This window comes from Myxocyprinus asiaticus, chromosome 15, assembly GCF_019703515.2.
Source record: "Myxocyprinus asiaticus isolate MX2 ecotype Aquarium Trade chromosome 15, UBuf_Myxa_2, whole genome shotgun sequence".
NCBI lineage: Eukaryota > Metazoa > Chordata > Actinopteri > Cypriniformes > Catostomidae > Myxocyprinus > Myxocyprinus asiaticus.
In genome coordinates, this window is record NC_059358.1 from 5,573,108 (window position 1) to 5,597,037 (window position 23,930).

General features: G+C 36.5%; 1 protein-coding gene across 1 annotated transcript in view; it reads left to right on the forward strand.

Moving 5' to 3' along the window:
- The window catches only part of LOC127453076 (CUB and sushi domain-containing protein 3-like), a 435,789-nt gene that overhangs the window by 238,318 nt on the left and 173,541 nt on the right, over window positions 1–23,930 (forward strand). The window contains 1 exon segment of the mRNA XM_051719109.1: window positions 4,863–4,979. Within this exon segment, the coding sequence (XP_051575069.1) occupies window positions 4,863–4,979 (117 nt within the window).

The window sequence follows — 23,930 nt, forward strand, 5'->3', positions numbered from 1 at the left end:
ACCTTTGACTTTCACTTCCACATTATCCTTCTTTTGGTTTTTGTCGATTAGCATTCTTTGTGCATGTTGGGGCTGGTCAAAGGTGATTTATAGTAAGAAAGGACTTAAATATTGATCTGTTTCTCACACACACCTATTATATTGCTTCTAAAGACATGGATTTAATCACTGGAGTCCGATGTATTACTTTTATGCTGCTTTTATGTGCTTTTTGGAGCTTCAGAGTTTTGGTACCCATTCACTTGCATTGCGTGGACCTACATAGGTGAGATATTCTTCATATTTGAAAATGTTAATTTTATATTTCTATATGATAATTTGATATTTAAAACATTAATCACATAACATTATTTTTTCAATTATGATTGCTGTGTACATGCATTTATGCCACCTCTGTGCTGTGCAGCGTTAAACAGTCTGTGTAAGTAGACCCTTTAATGGTATATACTGTATATGTCACCTCATATGCAGCTTCTGTGCCACCTTTGCAGTGTAAAGACGGCCTTAGTGGGTGTTTTTTGGCCAAAATAAGGTGCAGTGTGGACCAGACGTTATGCTGTAAGTCCAAAGTCTGTCTGCCTGAGACTAGCTATTCTCCAACACTGGTTACACATGTTTTCTGTATTTTTTATTGCAAAGTATCCGTATCTAGTATCTAGATCTTTCCCAGCATCCGTCTGCCAATTACCTCTATTGATCTCTTCTCTGTGTTGTCATAGAGCACGAGACATCGGTCATAACTCTCTGCATTCCTGCCAGTCACTTCACAGGTCCCATCAAGGCCTGCACAGCGTTTATTAATAATGGATGCATTTGTGCAGAGGCTTGTATGCACTGTGTCACCCGGTGACATCTGCACATATCACCACAAGGGATTGATGGGGAACCTGACATTTCTTACACCTGTTAAACCAAGCCTGTGGCATGTGAAGAGATGCTAGAGAATACACTAGGGCTTACCTTTGCCTTTGGGAGATGGTCAGCACAGCATATATTTCGTGTGCAGGTTGTGAATTGTGATTTCACCTCCACATGATCTTACAGAAAACCTACCCAAACGTTTCTTAATCGTTCGATTTTCGTTGTAAAAAATTAAGACGCACTTACAACTAAAATGTAACTTCTTTTATATAATTCTTGGAAATCTAAATCCATAAACAGCATGTAACGTTTTTATTACGTTTATATATGGGGCCAAGTCAAGTCGAATTGACACCATGTTGTCAATTTCTACCTGAATAGATTTTCTGCCAATTTTAATTTTCTGAAAAATGTAGTTTGTCAAACTACTTTTCGAAAGAATGAAAGAAAGAAAAAGTCAAATCGGATCTTTAGTTATGAAATTCATTTTGATAGATCAAACCATTCTTATGTAAAAATGTTTCATGTGAACAGGTGTTGCTCATATGCCACATTTTCACTTATTACTTCAAGAAAAATAAACAGAAAATAAAATATCCCATACCATTACTGAGGAAGCAATTATCTTCTAATTGGAACATTACAACGTAGATCATTAGATAATACAGATTAACAAATTTTTTCAAATTTTTTGCTCCTGCTATCATGTATCCGGACCTTCCTTCATCCATTGCCCTGGTGCTACACTGCCATGAGCTCCCCGTACCCACTCCTCCGGAGAGAGAGCAGCTGTCTTTAGAAGAGAGCAGCAAGTCAGAAATATTAAAAAACACCCTCAGAGTTTAAAGAGTTAATTTTTAGAATATTTCTAAAATGTATTATGACCAGGGGTTGCATTAACCAAAAATTCATTTTAATCTAAACCGAAAATTAACTTTAGAGGAGAATTCTCGGTTATTTTATACATTTATTTACTCTTTTTCAGATGTGTGTGCTTCTCATCTGTGTCACTTAATGTTGATACCAAACACACTAAAAAGTTCAGTGAACTTTTATGTATGCACTTTTTCAAATGTTTTCGTTCGGACGGTTATGTCATTTTAAAGCTGCATGTAACCGGAAAAGTTTGAAAATGTTGTTTTAGTGCAGTGGTTGATTGACAGGTAAACTTTCACCCTAGAACTCCTTGGTTTCACCACACTCACTTGGAGAGTCAAAAATCGATTATACAGTGTATCCACTGTCATGAAATTTTGCAACTCAGTCCGTCAGAGTGACGGATAAAGATTTTCTTCGAGCTCAACCTCTAATTATGTTACCTAACTGCAACCAAAATGCACTGTTGTCAAATGTAAAACATGTGATTTCTGGGTTGAGACAGAGTGAATGTGTAAATTGCAATGGAACAATGTAAACACTTTTCTTGTCAGGTGCCGATATGAATAATTGTAACAGTCATAAATAGTGATGTTTGACTTTAAGTGAGCTGCACTGAATGCTTTAATTGATCGTATTAACTCTGCACTCTGTTTGCTAATCCTGGCATTAATATTTTACAACAGAAAATTGTGGAATCAGCAGTAATGCAAACACATTATTACATAATTCAAATGGCACTGCGGTTTTCCCACGTGTGCAAATCAAATGCTGTAAATGTCACTTTAAAGAAAGATTCATATTTTAAGGATTCAAATGGCACGACAAAAGCTTCTGCCTGCTCCATCAGATCCTAATAGTTTTTATCGCACTATTGCCACAGTAATATTCACCCATCTCTCTTGCATTATGCTAAATTGTTTCACTTATTGTAGAGTTATAATTCAAATAGCGCTGTAATCAGTGATATAAGACAAAGGCTGCAGCTTGAAGAGACTGTATAGGTTGTATTTTCGAGCTTACGATTGTATTAGTATTATTGTCAGGGCTATAATTCTGCTCTAGACAGTTGACATATGACTAAGTGCTGTTAACAATGCACACTATAACTCTAGTTCTCTCACTGGAGTTGTCATAAAGTGCCACATTATATAGATTTACACCTCGTGTTGCCATTGTTTAACAAAGTTCAAGCACAAAGTTCCTCCCAGTGAAGAAAGCTTGAGTTAAAGCTGAAGTGTGTTATTTTTTATTTTTTATTTTTTATTTATTTATTTTTTTCATTTTGTATTTTCTGGAAAGACATGCTTTTTCGGTAACACTTTATAATAACTATACGTTATAAAGTATTTGTAAAGCATTAGTATGTAGTTAATTGATCATTTATAAAGTTCCTACATAATAAATTAATGAATAGGCTAAATACAAATGGTTTAATCACTATAGAAAATAATGTATTATTGTTATAATAAGTTCATATATAAGCAGTTTGATAATAGTTTTTCATCCTTATGAAAATTTGTTAATCGTACCTTACTGATGTATTTTATTTGATGCAAACCAGTGGTAAAGAAGTGAGAACATTTATGAGAACATTAAGAAGGAATAAATGCATAGTTAATAGATAAATTATGCATTAATTTATATACAGTAGGTAATGAACTGGATATATGTATATGAATTTGATTATGGAAGTGAATGGCACTATTGTTTTCTAATTTTATAAGAGCCCTTACATGAATTCTTCTGTTAAAACTTGTGTATTTAAATCGCCATTTTTACAGTAGTTTTAGGGTTTACAGCATTACATTGTCATGGCAACTAAGCTGTAAAATTGGATATAACTTTTAGGAAAGATTAGTAAGCAATTTTATCGCACTAAAATCATGTTAACACACATACTGTTTAAGTCTTGTGTCTATACCTTTCCCCATTCTCTTCCATTGTAAGTGCCTCACTGTAACCCAGATTTTGCTTTTATTGAAGAAAAGGATAGGCAATTCAAAATACATTTTTGTGGTAATCATTATTATGCCACAAATGCTTTTGATTGAGCTTAAATCGTATTGAACCCAGAATATTCCTTTAGTTAAGCATTCATAAATGTCCAGTTTATTACATGTACCTGTATATGTATAAATAATTTCTTTATTATTTACAGATTTATAGTTTCTTAATGTTCTCATAAACATGTCTTTCTGGTTTGCATCAAATGATACATTATTTAAGTAAGATTAACAAGTTGTTCACTAAGAAAACATTATCAAACTGCTTAAATCTGAATGTGCTATTAAACAATAATAAATAATTTACAACAGAAAATATAAATGAATAACAAACTATTTTGTATATACTCTATTAATGTATTAACAATGTAGGAACAATGATTTATTAATAATGAATTAACTATAAAACTAATGCATTACAAATCCTTAATACTGTGTAGATATTATAAAGTTGTAACACTTTTTCAAACTCCTCCTAGACCATTTTTTAGGATCTCCACCAAATTTATCTCATTTCTTCTTCAGAGCATGTTGACTAAAGGTTGTGGAATTCATTTTGATATAGCAAATCGTTCTCATTTTACGGATCAATGAATCTGGCGTACAGGACCACTGTATCTATGCAAAGCTTTGGACTATTGATACAAAATGTAATGTTAACTTAATGACCTTAATGTTTATAACTTGTGAATAGTTTGGCCTAAAGTCAAGAGCCTGATATCTTTATTGTTAAAATCAACATTGTTAAAACATTTTCTCCTATTCCAGTATAATATTCAGCGACAACTTAAAGTACGTAATTCGAAGGTTGATTTCCTGAAAACTGTAAGCAATGTGGATCTTTGGCGCTATCAAAACATTGCTCTTATGTTTATTTGAGCGGTCCATCCAGCATGACTCAACAACATTGGCTCAACCAATGGTGTGAATTTAGGGTGGGGCTACCTTTTTGTTTAACCAATATCTTTCAGATTATCCCAAGAAACAAACAAAAAAAGTACTGGATGCACCTTAAATGTGTTTCAGAAATATGCTTGATTGCATGTAGTTGAACTTTTTAAGTGTTTTGCATATTGACATAAGTTCAAACTGAATTTAACCTTTGGTTTTGTTCTGCAGCTCCATGTGGAAGACGGTCAACAGGGTCAGAGGGCACCATACTGTCCCCAAACTACCCTCGCAACTACACCAAAGGCCAAACCTGCGTGTATGAGATTTCTGTTCCTGGAGAGTTCGGTAAGAATTCAGGGCTTTGTGCAAATTAATACAAATAAATGCAGTTTAATATGTCAATTATTTCTCCTTAAACAACTATATTAAATGCAAAGAGAATAAAGAGCCTCAGTTACGATTCACTTTCAATGCCTCTGTTCTTCATATAATAAAAGTGAATGGTGACTGAGACTGTCATTCTGCCAATCTGCTATTCTCTATATTTTTTGGGTCCCTTGAGAAAAAAAAGACATGTGCCTCCTCTAGAGTTTCAGAAGAGATCACAACAATGTCTAAAACTGTGCTCAGATATTCCAGGAAGTCTGCAATCATAAGTCAGATATCTCAATAAAACCTCAATCATTCTATTCTATCAAATTCTTCCAAAACCAAATCTGGGCTATGCTCTCCACATTAATTTGTATAGCTCTATACTCTTACTATATGTAAACAACTGTCCCATTTGTGTCTATTTTTTTCTTTTTTCTCAAAAGTGATTTTAGGAGAAAAGTTCTGGAATAAAGTATCTCAGTGGTGAAACATAACTAAGAACATTTTGTGTCCTGAGCTGTGAAAGAGCATCATCCTCTGACCAATACATTTTTCCTTAGGTTACTGTATATGCTGCTGTTATACAAAACATACGTGTCACAATAAACTGAACCCTTCTATCGAGGAATGAATGGAACAGAAGCTGGTTTATTTTGGAAAATCAAACATGTGCTTTCTTTTCATTTTCAAGCATTTCAGTTGCATTTCCTGTAATAGAAGAGACGCAGTAGTTGCAAATGAAATGTGCATTTGTGTATGTTGTTGCAAGAATTTCAGATATCCTCCAGTCTTAAAGGGACTGTTGACCCAAAAATGAAAATTCTCTTATCATTTACTCACCCTAATGCCATTCCAGATGCGTATGACTTTCTTTCTTCAACATAACACAAATGAAGATTTTTAAGTGAATGGCGATCAGACCTTTGCAGCTCCATGTTTTTTTGCAGTATAAAAGTAATCCATACGACTCTGTGGGTGAGAAACAGAACAATATTTGAGTCCTTTTTTACTCTTAATCTCCACTTTCACTTTCAGATGTAAAAGTGAAACTAAACAGGCACCACATGTGACTTTCATATGTAAAAGTGAAAGTGAAGATTTAGAGTAAAAAAAATGACTTAATTTTTTTATCTGTTACACCTATTATATTGGTTATGAAGATATGGATTTAACCACTGGAGTCTTATGGATTACTTCAGTGTTTCCTTTATGTGATTTTTGGAGCTACAAAGGTCTGATCACAAAGAAAGAATGTCATACACATCTGGGATGGAATGAGAGTGAGTAAATGATGACAGAATTTAAATTTTTGGGTAAACTATCACTTTAATATCTTTCTAAAACCAAAATCCAGCAATGTTTACAGAGTGTCTCTCAGAGACAGCACTGCAGCCCAGCAGGATCAGATCTTCTGAGATGTTGTGGAGTCTCTGGGGTGACAATGATTAGCTTACATTCTGACATCAGAGCTCTGTATTTATCACAACCTCATATTTTATGCATGTGTGCAGTGTATTTATTTAGTTCTGCTTGTAGCACAAGCAACATCAACTTTGCACAGCACAGCAAGACACTGAGCCATCCAGGAACAAATAAAGAAAGAAATCTATGCTTTAGTGACCTTACGTGAACCATAGAAACGTTCACACTTATGGACAGTTACTGTAAGACAGTAGAGCTCTTTAACTGCAGCATCTGGTTATTTTGTTGTTGTTCAGTAAGTGCTGTTGCTGTGGTCCACCACAAAAGACACTTTATTGCACACTGAACTAACCTGATAAAGGTTGAGCGCTAAAATAACACCAAAAAAAAACCTTGAGATGAGACACATTTGATAAAGACCTTCAGCTGCAATTTGATTTTCAGTAGGGTCCAAAAGTCTGAGATAACTGTACATTTAAAATCTAGGATATTTTTTTTTCTTCACTTTTTAAAACCATTAAATAAATAAAAAGTTTAGCCATTTTGAAACACTTAAAACAAATAAAATACGTGATGTAAAATAAGAAAGATATATAAGATTCTGCACTATTTTTAGGTCACTAATCAAATAAGCACATTTTTGACATTTGCCATTTTTACTCCTTTGTACAAAACGGTTAGATTTCCTTGCTTTCATTAAAACACACAAGATGAAATTTGAAACATTCTCAAATCATGCAGGAGAACATGATCATTAGGTTTTGCAAAAAGTTGTGGAGTCCATACCAGCTCGAGTGCATGCTAGCATTAAAACAAAACAGGGACACACCAAATACTGAGGTCAGAAACTTAGTTAGACCCAGGAGTTTTGCCAACGCATTGCCAAAGGACGGTCTGGTTGAACATACATCAACGGTGCATGAGTAATAGTGAGGTTGTTGAGCTAGAAGCATCTGCATTTGCAAACTTACGTAGAGTACGTTTTAAGCTTAAGAAATTATTAAATTCAAATAAATATTTCCTGTTAATTTCCAAATTGTTTTGGTTATATAATTTGTAATGAAAAGTGTTGTGCTAAATTATAAATATATAAAATAAGCATTTTACTAGTGATCTCAGACTCTTGGATGTCACTGCTGAATTATTCATAGTGAATTATGTACAGTAAGACGTTGTTATGCTCATGTTAATGTCTTATATTGGGATTTATGTAAATGTTGGATGTGTGTAGCTTCATATATGTAAATATATATTTCATACAGTTATGTTTAATGGCTTGACTGCATGACTCTTTAAGGCTGTTTTCACACTTGGTTCAATTGCCTCGTCAATATGCAAGTTCGATTCCACTTTCCTCCCTCTGCCCCTAGCCTGCTTCTCAGAGGATTGCAATATTTTTTGAATTCCCTTAACAGAAATAACATAAAACCAACAAAGTATCTAAAGTGTATCGCCTGTTTCACATATTACACGTGTGTGAGGAGTGAGCGGCGTTGCTACGTGACTTCAACGGGAGACATACTTTGAGTTTTCATCGCATCTTTTTTCCTGTTTTAACAAGTCAAGTCGAATTTATTTGTTTAACGCTTTTCACAACAGTATTGTTTCAAAGCAGCTGTACATGAAATTATTCTATAACAGAAAATGAATGAATATACTGCTAATATTAGTTATTTATGTTTAGAACTATTAGTGGTTAAAATGAGTAAACTAATAAGTGTTGTGGGTCAATGATCAAAAAAAATGATGTTATATTAACTATAAGTTTTAGTGTTAAAGTCCTTGAAGTCATCCCGAATTAAATGAGGAAATACACGTAGATGCATTGTCCTTTGATTTTGGCTGATGAAGGCTTTTGCTAGTGTTTAATTCATTTTCTGTGTAGTTTAAGAGAGTGTTGTCCCTCCTTTGACCAAGTTGATATAGGTATCAGTTAGTAAGGAGCATCGCAGTCCAGCTGGAAGCTTATGGCAGGTAATTTTGGTGAACTCTATCCTGAGCCCATGCTTCAGGCAGTGGCTCATGAAGAATCCCATGTCTTTGAGTTTGCATCAATTTATCCTCTGTGAAATCTGTCTTAGTAGACTGAAGTGAAGCCTGGATGGCACATGCTGCAGTTGGTCATCATCACTCAGCAACACAGTGGGAATTGGACATCAGGCAGGACCGGAGATGGATCTGACAGGCTCTGGTAACCTCAGAAAATAGACAGGGAAAGCAAAAGAATAAAATAGCATAGATGCCATTCAATTTAAATCAGGGTTAAAGAATAAGAGAAGTGTTTCGGTTCCAGCAGACCTAACTAAAGCAGCATAGCTATGAATTGAGGGATAAATTAGGTGTATGCCTTGCTGAATTGAAAAGTATTTAGTCTAGACTGAGAGAGTGTGTCTGAGTTCCGAACACCGCTAAGAAGACTATTCCATAGTTTATGAACATGAATATAATATAAATATGAAAATGATCTCCTTCCTTTTCTGTTTTGCGATCATAATGAGCACGATGGATTATAGCGTGACAGAAGGTCACTTAAGTTCTTTGGAGCTAGACCATTCAAAGCTTTGTAAGTAATTAACAGAATTTTAAAATGAATACGAAACTTAACAAGTAGCCAATGTAACGCCGATAAATTGGGGCTGATATGATCGTATTTCTTGGTTCTAATTAGCACTCTCGCTGCTGCATTTTGAACCAACCGAAGTTTATTTATTAAACCTGCAGGGCATCCACCAAGTAATGCATTACAATAATCTAGTCTTGAGGTCATGAACGCATGAATTAGTTTTTCGGCATCAGAAACAGATAACGTGTCGTAACTTGGCAATATTTCTAAGGTGGAAGAATGCAGTTCTACAAATATTGGAAATTTGTTTTTCAAAGGTTAGATTGCTATCAAATATGATACCTACATTTTTTGCTGTAGAAGTTGACATTACAGTACATCTATCAAGAGTCAGATTATATTATTATTTTAGCGTCTTATTTTTTAGGTATTTGTTCCAATAATTATCACTTCTGTTTTATCGGAACTGAGTAGAAGGACATTTATAGCCATCCACTCTTTAATATAATTTATACACTGTTAATTTGGAAAATTAAGAAATGTTGTCAGGTTTCTAAGAAATATAAAGTTGTGTATCGTCGGCATAACAGTGAAAACTAATTCCATAGTTCTTGATAATGTCTCCCAGGGGGAGCATATATAGGGAGAAAAGCATAGGCCCTAAAACTGATCCCTTTGGCACTCCATACTTAACTTTAATTTGATCTGACAGTTGCTCATTTAAACAGACAAAGTGGTAGTGATCAGAGAGATAGAGATAATCCAAGATAATGCCTGTCCACAAATGCCAACATAATTCTCAAGCCTATCTAAGAGAATGTCATGATCTATGGTGTTGAAGGCAGCACTAAGATCTAGGAGCACTAGAAGAGAAATGCAGCCGCAATCAGATGATAAGAGCAAGTCATTTGTAATTCTGATAAATGCAGTCTCTGTACTATGATGGAGCTTAAATCCTGACTGAAATTCTTCATATATATACCATTTCTCTGTAAAAATAAACATAGTTGGGAGCACACTAACTTTTCTAGTATTTTCGACATAAATGGGAGATTTGAAATTGGTCTATAATTTGCCAATTCTCCTGGATCAATGCCATTTTAAAGTTTCTTGGGACATGCCCTAAGGATAATGAAGAGTTAATAATATTAATGAGAGGTTCTGAGATTACAGGAAAAACCTCTTTTAGAAGTTTTGTCAGTATTGGATCTAACATACATGTTGTTATTTTTGATGTTTTGATCGTTTTTTTAGCTCTTCCTCACCTATAACAGCGAAGGATTGAAGTTGCTCGTAGGGAAGAATTTTAGTCTTCTGGGGTGCTGTGGCAGATGGATGTGCAATTCCTATTTTGTTTCTGATGATTTCGATTTTATCAGTAAAGAAATTCATAAAGTCATTGCTACTATGCTGTGATGGAATATCTGGTTCAATAGAAGTTTAATTCCTAACCAATTTAACCACAGTACTGAATAAACACCTAGGATTGTTGGAGTTATTTTCTGAGTTTGCTCAAATATGCAGACCTGGCAGTTTTTATAGCCTGTCTGTAGTTAGAGACACTATCCTTCCATGCACCACGAAATAGCTCTAATTTTGTATTCTTCCACTTACCCACCATTTTCCGAGCTGCTCTCTTGAGAGCTTGATTGTGATCATTGTACCATGGCGTGGGATTTTTCTCTTGAACTTTCTTTAATCAAATGGGGGCGACATTATCTAGAGTGCTAGAGATGACTCTATCCATATTTTCTTTGACAACATCAAGTTCTTCTGAACTTTTTGGCGTACTGAGTTTTTGAGACAAGTCTGGAAGATTATTAGTGAAGCTATCTTTAGTAGTTGAAAAAATAGTTCTACCTGAATGATAACATTGTATAGATTGAGGTACCTTTGCTAAGCGCAGCATACATGAGACGAGGTAATGATCTGAGATATCATTGCTCTGCAGCAGAATTTCAATAGTATCAACATCAATTCCATATGACAAAATTAGATCTAGCGTATTATTTTGGCGATGGGTTGGACCTGTCACCTTTTGTCTAACCCCAACAGAGTTGAGAATATCAATAAATGCTATTCCCAGTGTATCTTATTTGTTATCTGTGTGGATGTTGAATTCACCAACAATTAAAGCTCTATCCACAGCAACCACTAGATCTGACAGAAAATCAGCAAATTCTCAAAGGATTTTGGAATATGGCCCTGGTGGTCTATATATTTATTTCTGACGGTGTCACATTAAGCATTATCAGTTCAAAATAATTAAACTTTTGTTCAGACCTTTGAGTAACACTGAAAATATCACTGTAAATTGTAGCAATAACTCCTTCTCGAACTTTCAGATGAGGCTCATGTTTATAACAATAACCTGAGGGAGTAGACTCATTTAAACTAATATATTCATCTGTTTTAATGAAGGTTTCAGTCAGACAGAGCGAATCCAAGCTATGATCTGTAATAATTTCATTTATAATTAGTGATTTGGATGAAAGCTATCTAGTATTTAGTAGCCCTACCTTTATATGATGTTTATCTTATTTATTTATTTATTTATTTTTTTTTTGTTATTCTCAAGTTTGACGTCAATCCAATTTTTTCTAAATGACTTAATAAGGGTTTTGCGTTTGGTAGTTTGGTAGTTCACTCAGACATCTAGCCATTCAGTGACACCTCACAACAAGCAGGGAGTGGACCAGAGCATATTACAGTGTCTGACATAGTTTTTGCAAGTTCACATACCTCTTTAACATTATCTCTAGTGATCTCCGACTGGCGAAGCCAGACATCGTTAGTGCTGACATGAATAACAATTTTAGAAGATCTATGTTTAGCATTAGCCGGCACTTTTATCTGATGTCAGATGCCCGAGCCCCTGAAATGCATTTAACAATAGTGGCTGGAGTCTCTATTTCCACATTCCTTACAATAGAATCACCTATTACTAAGGCTCTTTCAACTTGATTCTCAGTGGGTGCATCAGTGAGTGGGGAGAATCAATTGGAAACCCTAACAGGAACGGGAGAGTGGTGTCGCTTTGCTGAGCGATTATGCTGCCGAGACGACACCCAGACACCCTGCTGCGGGGGCTCTACAGCCGGAACCAAAGTGTGTGCTGCTCGCTGTACTACCCACATCCGAAACAGTATCTACCGGCTTCTGTTTCTCACTGATCTCCACTAGCTTTTGGATGTGTGTCTCTAACTCAAGAACCTTCTCCATCAGCCTTACTAATTCCTTACATGTATCACATGTGAATCCCTCACTGCTGACAGAAGAAGCTATAGTAAACATGTGGCATGCAATGCACGAAGAAATAATATGAGCGGATGTTATGGCTTACCGCAATTGTTTGTTGTTGTTGTGGTGGTGGTTTTTGATCAGCGGGGGTTTGAGATCAATGTCAATCCCTTATGTAATTGTTGTTGTTGAGGTGGTTCCTGATCACCAGTGGTTTGAGATTGATGCAATGATCTGTGTTAAAAATGTGTGCAGTAAAGCACACAGTTTAATCACGATAAAAGTGGAAAGGTGCGGTATAATGCATGTAGTTGTATTGTGTTAAAAAGTATAAAAGTGGAAAAAACAATGCACGTGAAAAATGGGAGTGTTTAAAGATGAAACGCTGAAAATAGAAAGATAAGCAATGCTAAGCAGTCTAGCAGGCTACAAAAATGAGCGCTAGCAGCAACAGGACATAAATATAGTAAAACTGTAATAAACTTAAACATCAATTTACATGATGAAAGTGTTGCATGCAGGCTGATCTAATGAACATTACGTGACCATTTCAACAAAATACGTGCTTCGCTACACTTCCAATATCAAGTGAAATTTTCACCGGGGGCACTAAAAGCGAGTGAAAATGTGTCATAATCAGATGAGGTTTTTAAGGTGAATATTAGATGGAGGTTTTAATAAGTGAAACGTACCTCCCTTACCTAAAACTTCAGAAAAACTAATTTTCAGAAGCAACCGCATCATTTCACGTAGCTTACATTACACTTTTATCTCACATGTCAGATTGCTTGCTTGGCTGGGCTCGAACCGTGGTCTTCCGAGTTCAAATTTCAACCTTCTATCACATTGGAATAAATGTGTAAATGTAGGTGGGTCTGTAGTACAAGCATTAAAATGTATAGTTTTTCAAATGATGCATTTAGAGTAAAAGTATTTCGATAGCATAACACAGCAGTGCGTGAGTAATAGAGCGAAAAATAAGTGTTTGCAATGTCATAATCAGCCGTTGTACTCGTGCATTTTGTAAAATTTAATAAAACGCACAGTCTAAAGTTGATTTTACCAGGAAACTGCCGCAAAATGTAGAACGCTGCACGTGAAAGTCAGTTTGCAAAAATGTAGTTAAAGTAACGTTCGTTCAGTGATACGTTGTTGGTTGCTTGCTTGCGTTATTGTGCTTTACTTGCATCAAGACAATTTTTCAGTCAATAGGTGAGTAGTTCAGTACAGTATTTTGTGTTGAGTCATAAAAAGCCTTCATTGTAAAAGATTGTGTTGATAAATAGATTTATAGTGCATTTTTAATGTTTTCCATTGAGTTCAATGTCTGCTGCATGGTTAAATGGATAGCTCACCCTCAATAAAATCTCTCTTTTACATCTGAAAGTGAAAGTTAAAGTGGAGATTTAGGGTGAAAAAGGACTTAAATATTGATCTGTTTCTCACCCACACCTATAATATTGCATCTGAAGATATGGATTTAAACACTGCAGTCATATGGATTACTTTTATGTTTCCTTTATGTGATTTTTGGAGCTACAAAGGTCTGATCACCATTCACTTGCATTTTATGGCCCTACAGAGCTGAGATATTTTTCTAAAAATCTTTGTTTGTGTTTTGCTAAAGACAGAAAGTCATGCATTTTAGTTTTTGGGTGAACTATCCCTTTAAAATAGGCTGAGCACCTCGTCTCTCCTCTCACTGTGGATTCAGAGACGTAGCACCACACTGCTCACACACCCATAATAACCTGCAGATGCAGTTTGTGTAAACAGCCCTAACAAAAATGGATCTCCAATCCTGGCATCCTCCATCTGTGTTTTGTTTTTGTTGCTATTGTATAACCTGTGCAATCAACGTCAGAAGAAAAATGGTCAAGCTTACATTGCATCATTACAGGGGCTCCCTTTGTAAGTGCGAATGCAAGAGGATGTAAAATGTAAGTCCAGATAGTCCCTCTTGGAAAGAAGCAGAACTCTATGTGGGAAAAGGGGCTTATGTAGATGGTATATTAACAAGTCTGTTTATGAAAGCTTTAAAGAGATTAAGTATGATATTTATGATGCCATTGGGTTTTTTGCTTGACTATGAAAGTGTTGTAGTGGTTTATCTGTCACCTAGGAAGAAGCCCACAGACTAGAGAATTCAAACTGCTAAAGGTCTTCTTTAAATATCACATCATACAGGCAGGCCTGATAAAAATAAAGACATGAAGTGGTGGACTCTTTAAAAAAATGAACATTTAAGAGTTTCATCCACATAAATGGATAGCTGTGCCTTTGGTGTTTATCAAGAGCAGTGTTGCCTTGTTAGTCTTTCAGGGGCGAAATGTCAAACCCATTTAAAGTTCTACACGGAGAGTGGTATCGATAGACCGTTGGAAGATTTTCTTGGTCAAATGTTTGATAAATCCTTCAGAATAATTGAAATATAGTGCACAACTCACATTAACTTCTTTTTGGAGACTTTTATGGTGCTTTTTATCATTTTGGAGATTGAAAAAGAGTGGCAGTACATTCTTCATTATTTTTCCTTTTGTGTTTCAGGTTTCTAATGCTGTTTCGCGTTGACTTAAATGCCTGAAAGTTACAAGCCTGAAAGTAGAATTCATCACTAAAACTCCCATTAAAGCTTTTTGTAAGAAATGTGTCCGATTCAAGATTAATAATAGGTTGGTGTGCCAGATGAGGGATATTTTAGCCTCCAAACAAAACTGCAGACAGACTTTATTTTCTGTTTAAGCTGGTCAATTATACAGTACCTTTTGAATGTGATAAGTCAATTCTCTGCTTATTTTTGGCCAACCTTTAATGTTTAATTATTCTGTCACAAGTAATAAATCTGGATATTTTTTTTTTAAATAGCACCTGTCTTTGTGTGGAAAAACAGAATTATTCACAGCTGCCAAAGGAATGCCTTAGGCATGAATTGTACATATTAGACTCCAGCATTTGTGTTTAGAGAAAGATGTCGACCAACTGCACATTTTGCATCTGGGCAATATGACAGAAAATTTGTTGTACCGGGGAGTCTCAGTAATTTCAGTCTATAAGAAATCTTGGCGCTGCTGTGAGTGTTTTACATTAGGGACTTTATTAGAAATTATATAAACAGCATGAGACTGCCCCATGTTTCATGCAGAGCTTTCAAACAGCAGTGCATCTTTTTAAGCCAAACACAATGGGTATCTTTCACTAATATGTACAAATTGTGTACTTACTGTATTTGCACAGACAAGGTTCTCATATATATATATATATATATATATACACACACACACACACACACACACAAACACACTGTATATATTCACATTAGTCACATTAAAACTGACTTGTAAACTATATATTTTCATTCCAGATTTGACTGTTTTCACCTTGTCCATTAAAATCCATTAAAAAAATACACATTATTATATGTTTAAAACTATGTTCATTTAAACAAAGAATGAAATAAACAAACAAACTATTTCAATATGTTTTGGGTGAAAATGATTTCTAACAGTTAAAAGAAAAGTCAAGTGTCCTACAGCTGTTGCATAATTTTCACCACACCCATTATTATTATTATTATTATTATTATTATTATTATTAAGTTATTAATAATAATACATTAAGATAAATATCCTTTATGAGCAGATTTTTTTTAATTTTTTTTTTATTGGGCATCATTTCCAATCAAGCTGTTATTGTGTAATGTAATTTTCACAATTATGCAAAATGTGAAAATAAAATAAAAATAATAATAAAATAACAAAAATGACAAAAACTAGTGAACGTGTCAAAATGTTTTAACAAAACTACTTTCTGGAAATCCACAGTATTAAAAGTGCCTCCAGCTGAAGAATTACTCATATATATATATATATATATATATATATATATATATATATATATATATATATATATATATATATATATGTATGTATGTATATCTATAAATTAAAATGCAAACTTTCTACATACAAAAAAAAAAAATCCCACATAGTATTTGCACAAAAAAAGCTGCTTACGCATGATTAGTGAATAAGACCCACTGTCTAAATGCAAATACCAACCTGCTCCCTGTCATCACTCCATATTATAAATTCAAGCCCCCTTAAACTGGTGGCAGATGTTCCAGAGAGTGTGAGCGGTTAAAATCCCACCCGGACACGTGGTGTATCCTGGTACTGTGTAAGGACATGCCCGCGGGCCTGTGTTGCATCAAACAGCAACGAATGACTGCAGCAACCCACACAACTCGCTGTAGATTCAACAAAGCAATTCTGTACTCGATCACCCAGACGTGTTAGTTTAAGTCTGTGTGTGGGGAACGACTCACATGGAGACATTGGCCTTGTGCGGTTGTGCCACCTTACGCAATCTGGCTTGAACTAAACTGCAAACGGACACAATTAACATGAAAGCCACAATTGTAAACCTGAACTCTGCAGCATGCAATATCTGCTTCATATTAAAACGATTTTGGCTATAGTTGAGAAAGAGACAGAAGAGCTTGAAAAGCATTAGCACTAGCGCTATACCAATTCACCTGAGTTGTATTATAATGCCTTTAGGTCATGTTGGAATGATCGTATTTACGAGATGAGTGCACTTGAACGCCTCCGCTATGTCGTAATTACCAGTGGGAATCTCGTGATCAACGTGAATCAAGTATATGAGACTGAAAGATATTTGATGACACTGTAGGGGATTCCAAATAAACTAAGTTTGCTAAGTGAAGTGGACCATAATAGATATCTCCTGCTCAGTGTTTAGGGAGCAAGGGAACCCTGGGTAGGGATCAGAATACAGCTAATGACGTCATTCTTGCGAAATAAAACTTAATTTTCCGTTATTCTCTGCAGCAGCATGAGAATAAAAAAATACTAGCATCAATTACACATTTAAAGCTGAAGTGTGTCACACTTTCTGTGTTAAAATACTTTCTCCAATCCTAGCTTAATATGCAACTATGAGTACATCCATTCATAGGTTAATTTTCTAGAAAGTTGTAAACACTGTGTCTCTGTGGCACTATAAAAATTCCTCTGTATGTTTGAGTGGTCCATCCAGCCTAACACAGCAACATTGACTCGACTAATGGCGTAAGTTGGAGCGGGGCTATCTGTTTGTTCCATCAACAGAAGACGAGAGGCGTACTCGGAAAGATGTTGATAAACAATGTTTATTTTTTGCGATTACATTCGATGGCACTAATGGTGCAGAAATCACATTCTTTAGCTTTAATACACATCTTTTGCTTTTAATTTTTAGCACTAGCCTAGTGGAGTTTGTCAGCAAGTTATTTTTTTCTTTTTTTGGTAAGGCAGTGCATCGCAATTGCAACTGCCATGCTTGTAAGTTAAAATTTCAGTGGAGAACTTAAAGGCAATAGTTTGAAAAATTTTGTTTTCTTTTGCTTTATTGTCATTGGAACACAAGGCACTGAGGTGTGTAAATTCTGCCTACAGCTTACCTGGTGGGTTAGCAGCAGGCACATGCTGAGAAGTCGTCACTGAGAGAGAGATGAGTCACTGTGTTTTGACTGTCGCTAGATGCTACATCCAAATGACTTTCAGCTCTCTGCTGCTTCGCTAGCACAAATGTTTGGTATTGTCGTTCTAGTCTGTTGCATTGCCTTTGGGGGGTTATTTTCCATGTTGTCTCTAAGTGTTTTAAGTTGTGTGGTGGTGTGCTAACACTGAGCCGTAGCACCGGGCCTCCCCGCGGTTGGGTTGCAGTTTGCTCTCTGGGCTTTTTTGCTTTTTCCTCTCATTTTGTTGCTGGAAAGGTCTAGTTAGATTCTGATCCACCCTCTGAGACTCTGTTGCTGAAGGAGCCTACGGTGGGGGCCTTAACCTTATTTTCGTCATTTTCTTCTGGCACTGTTTGTTCTCCTTACTAAACAGGCAAATAGAATGATTTAAGGTGTGTTTGTGCTTATTTTGCAGCATGTTAAGCTCAGTAAATGCTGAATGTGCACTTTAATGGTAGACTTACATAAGTTGTAATTCTTACGTGATGCACCCAGGGGGAAATTTTATTGCTCCGAGGTTGCTCTTCCAGAGCTCAGGAGACTTAAAGGAGTTTTTTGTTATGTTTAATTTAAAGTTTATATTAAAACATTTTCTCCTCTCCCAGCTTAATATGCAGTGACAAGTGCAAGTAAGCCATTCGTAGGTTGATTACCCTGAAAATGGTTAACACGGTTGCACAATCAAACATCAAAATATTCTGAGCAGCCCAACAAAGCTAAATTGGCTGACACAATGATGTGACTTTGAGGCAAGACCAATTGTTTGGCTGACCAGTGGAAGGTGGGGAGTGTTTGGGATTTAAAACCTGTTTGAAATATATTTTTGCAGTTTTGTTTGGTGATCCTAGTGGTGTAGAAATTTCACACTTGAATTATAAACTTTGTCTCAGATGTTTCTTTTAGAATGCCTTTGGAAAAATAAAAATATAAAATTCATCTGGATAGCGTAGTCTTCTATCCAGAGATCATTTCTCAGTAGCTGTTTTCTCAGTAGTACATCAGAGGAACAGGAAGCTTAAATCCCAATATCAACCTTGTACTCTATGTGCAACCCTCCTCTACACTGAGAGGAAATCTCTCACATTTGCAACCAAATGTAGTGTTATGTGACTAAAATGTATATATTGGCAACTCGCTGGTAAATGTTTAGATTTCACTCAACAGTGATTGTGTAGTTTAGTGGTGGAGTATTCAGCAGTGAGATCCTTTCACTGTGTGTTGAGAGTAAAAGTTGTTCTTTATAATGTGTGTCCAAAGACGAGATCCACATGACCCATTTGTCATTAAATAATGTCTATTTTAATACCCTTTCTGTTCTTTACAGTCAGTTGTTGATCAAAAACAATAAAAAAAGAAACATTTAATTGTAATCATGCATAGCACAGATGAGTGTAGAGCCGAGGAGGGCGGGGCCGGGCTGGAATGAGACACACCCGGTCCCCAATCAGCCTGATGGGGCGCGCGAGGGATAAAGGCGGCCGGGGACGACGGTTAGAGAGAGAGAGAATTACAGACAGCTGTGCTGTGTGTTTTTGGTTGTGTGTTTAAGTTGTTCATTAAATTATTATTTAAGTTGTCAAGCCGGTTCTCGCCTCCTCCTTTCCACTGAACCCCCTTACAATGAGATAAAGCCATTTGAGTCCTGTCTCGTTTATATGCGCTCATTCTCTACAGAAATGCCGGTTTTGTTAAGAGACAGTACCAGTTTAAGCATGCTTTCTATAAATCAACGTAAATACTTGTAAATATTACAAATTATGCAATTAAACAATAAACATGTAACAAAAAATAATATATGAAATATAATATCTTATTTATTGATTGAATACATGGATTTGTTCATTAAAAAAAAAAAAAAAAAAAAAAAAATGTGACCAGCATGATGAAAAACTAATAAAATATAATTTGTAAAATGTATATTTTCGTAATGGACCTAGTTAGAAGGTCTCCTGTATAATTAACAGCATTAGCTGGGAGATATGTAAGCAAAAGGGACATTATAACTGAAATACTCATATTAATCGATATAGAATCTAATCAAAATTAGAATTGGATCGAAATTAGAACTGAGAGCTTGTGAAGCCCTACTGGTTATGTGCAGCTTTAAAAGGTTCCAACATTTGAAAAAGTGAATAAAATACAAGAATGAGAACTTTACAGAACTTTTTCAGTGTGTCTGATATAAACATGCAGAGATACAGATGACAAGCACACACATCTGAAACTCAGGTAATACTAAAATAACAGAGAATTCTACTAGAAATGTTACATCTGTGCTTAGATCAAATTTCAGCTGCATCTGGGAGAATTTTATTTGTCTTTTATGATTTTATTGCAATTTATTTTCATGCAATAACACACTGACATCGTGACTGATATACACCGATCAGTCACAACATTAAAACCACCTGCCTAATATTTGGACATTTTAGTCGGAGGCGTGGCTGTGTTGTTTAAACACACTATGAGACGCAGGCGAGGGAGACACAGGCACGCTGGTCAAGCTCCGTCAGCATGGCTTTCGAACAGCGCTGCCGAGAATTCATCTTGCGAATCTCCGCTCTCTCCCTAATAAAACGGAGGAACTACATCTCCTCACCTGCACAAATAAGGACTTTTCAACCTCTGCTGCCTTGTGCTTCACAGAAACCTGGCTGAGTGAAGCCATTCCGGACAACGCGTTACATCTGGCGGGCTTTCAGCTGTTCAGAGCGGATCGCATCGCGGAGTTAACGGGGAAAACGAGAGGCAGTGGAACATGCTTTTACATCAGTGAAAGTTGGTGTACAAAAGTAACATCTTTAAAGACGTTGTGCTGTTCTAATTTGGAAGCACTCTTTATTAACTGTAAGCCGTTCTACTCACCGTGGGAGTTTTCCTCGTTTATTCTGGTGAGTGTGTATATCGCGTCAAATGCGTGTTTGAATGCCGCGCTGCAACAGCTGACTGATAAAATCACAGACACACAACAACATTACCCGGACTCAGTTATTATTATTCTTGGGTATTTTAACAAAGCAAACCTCACACGTGAACTGCCCAAATACAAACAGCATATTACATGCCCAACCAGAGACAGAAATATACTGGATCACTGCTACACAACAATAAAGGTTGCATTTCGCTCTGTTCCTAGAGCAGCTTTGGGACTCTCTGATTACTGTCTGGTTCATCTTCTTCCAACCTACAGACAGAAATTAAAATCTGCTAAGCCTGTAGTAAGGAATGTAAAGAGATGGACCAATGAAGCAGAGCTGGAACTACAAGCCTGCTTTGACTGCACTGATTGGAGTGTTTTTGAAGCTGCAGACACCAATCTGGATGAGCTCACAGATACTGTAACATCATATATCAGTTTCTGTGAGGGTATGTGCATTCCTACTAGGACTTATTTAACATTTAACAACGACAATCCATGGTTTGCAGCAGAACTCAGGCAGCTTCACCAGGCCAAAGAGGAGGCTTACAGAGTTGGGGATAAAGTCTTGTACAGTCAGGCCAGGAACACACTGAATAAGGGAATCAGAGTGGCTAAAAGAAGATACTCTGAGAAGCTGAAAAACAAGTTTTCAGCTAACGACCATGCATCAGTGTGTAGTGGCTTGAAAAAACTTACGAATTACAGGACTCCTACCCTCAACCCTGTGGTGGACCAACAACTGGCTGACGACCTGAATGTGTTCTACTGTAGATTTGAAAAGCCCAATCTCACACCCCACACCCACACTGACCTTCACTTCACACAAACACCAACACCTCCTGTAACCCCCCTCCTCCCCCCTCCTGCTACTCAACCTGCACTTAAGATCCGTGAAGATGATGTGTGCCGTGTCTTTCGAAAACAAAGGATAAGGAAAGCACAGGTCCCAGATGGCATTTCACCTGCATGTCTTAGATCCTGTGCTAACCAGCAGGCCCCCATCTTCACACAGATCTTCAATAGATCACTGGAGCAGTGTGAAGTCCCATGCTGCTTCAAACATTCCACTATCATCCCCATCCCAAATAAACCAAAAATCACAGCACTTAATGACTACAGACCTGACGCCCTGATGTCTGTGGTCATGACGTAATTTGAGAGACTGGTGTTGGCCCACCTGAAGGACATCACTGGACCCTTTCTAGACAAGACCCTTTCAAACAGGTCTGTGGATGATGCAGTCAACATGGGATTGCATCATGTCCTGCAACATCTGGACAGACCAGGGACATATGCAAGGATCCTTTTTGTGGACTTCAGTTCGGCTTTCAACACCATAATCCCAGCTATTCTCCAGACTAAATTACACCAACTCTCTGTTCCCTCGTCAATCTGTCAATCCCAACCACTCTGTCAAGCTCCTGAAGTTTGCAGATGACACCACTATCATCGGCCTCATCCGAGATGACGATGAGTCTGCATACAGAAGGGAGTTTAAACAGCTGGCTGTCTGATGCAGTCAAAACAACCTTGAGCTTAACACGATCAAAACGGTGGAGATGACTGTGGACTTTAGGAGGAACCCCCCAACACTGTCCTCCCTCACCATTCTAAACAGCACTGTGGCAGCAGTGGAGTCATTCAGGTTCCTGGGCACTACCACAGGACCTGAAGTGGGAGACCCACATTGACTCCACTGCGAAAAAGGCCCAGCAGAGGTTGTACTTCCTTCGCCAGTTGAGGAAGTTCAACCTGCCACAGGCGCTGCTGATACAGTTCTACTCAGCTGTCATTGAGTCTGTCCTCTGCACTTCTATAACTGTCTGGAAATCAGATTGTAAAAGAGGAGGCGAGAAGCAGCTTTCCTTCTTAGGGTGAGGCTTTATTATTCCCTCTAAACAACACCGATACACAGTCTTTCCTAAAACACTAAGCTAAACACTATCACACACTGTTTCACAAGTAAACTTTCATATTCCAAAATCTTGGTTCTGGCTCGGCTTTTTCGTGTCCAGTCTCTCTCTCCCGTCTGAGTGCTGCGTGGCCCTATTTATGCTGCTCTCCCCATGCTCACTGAAATTAGAGACAGGTGTTAGACATAATTTAGCTCAGGTGTAAGCGCCCTTACCGCTTTCTCTCTCTCCGGAGAGATGCTTGACCACAACCCCGCTGCCACACAGATATCAGAAGAAGAACAGTTCGGACTGCTGAGAGGATTATTGGTTGGCCCCCTGTCCTCCCTTCAAGAACTATACACTTCCAGAGTGAGGAAAAAGGCTGGAAAAATTACTCTGGACCCCACTCACCCTGCCCACTACCTTTTTGAACTGTTGTCTTCTGGCCAATGCTTCAGAGCTCTGAGCACCAGAACCGTCAGGCACAGGAACAGATTTTTCCCCTACACTATCCATCTCATGAACCGTTAAAACTGCCCCTTTGAGCAATAATTAATGTGCAATACACAGCTTAGTCTTTTTATATTATTTATTATTTATTATATTATTTTATATTAACACATCCTACCTCTTCTACCATTACATTCCCTTGCACTGTATATAACTGATTTGTATTTAGATTTGCACTACGTATGTGTATGTGTGTGTGTATGTATGTATGTGTGTATATATATATATATATATATATATATGTATGTGTGTGTATATATATATATATATATATATATATATATATATATATATATATATATATATATATATATATATATATATACACTACCGGTCAAAAGTTTTGAAACACTTTATTATAATTGTTTTCTTCATATTTTAGAATAATAGTAAAGTCATAAAAACTATGGAATAACATAAATGGAACTATGGGAATTATGTTGTGACTAAACAAAATCCAAAATAAATCAAAACTGTGTTATATTTTAGCATCTTCAAAGTAGTCACCCTTTGCCTAGAATTTGCAGACATGTACTCTTGACATTTTCTCAACCAACTTCTTGAGGTATCACCCTGGGATGCTTTTTAAACAGTATTGAAGGAGTTCCCATCTATGTTGGGCACTTATTGGCTGCTTTTCTTTATTATTTGGTCCAAGTCATCAATTTCAAAAACTTTTTTTTTTTTAATTTTTATAAAATTTTTGTTTTGTAATGAAACAAATTAATATGGTGGCACAATTATATTTTTGTCTACAAAACTAATTTCAAACATTTAAGCATACGCCTTCAGATCAAAAGATTTTTAAGATCATGAGAAATATTTCAGTCAAGTGTTTCAAAACTTTTGACCG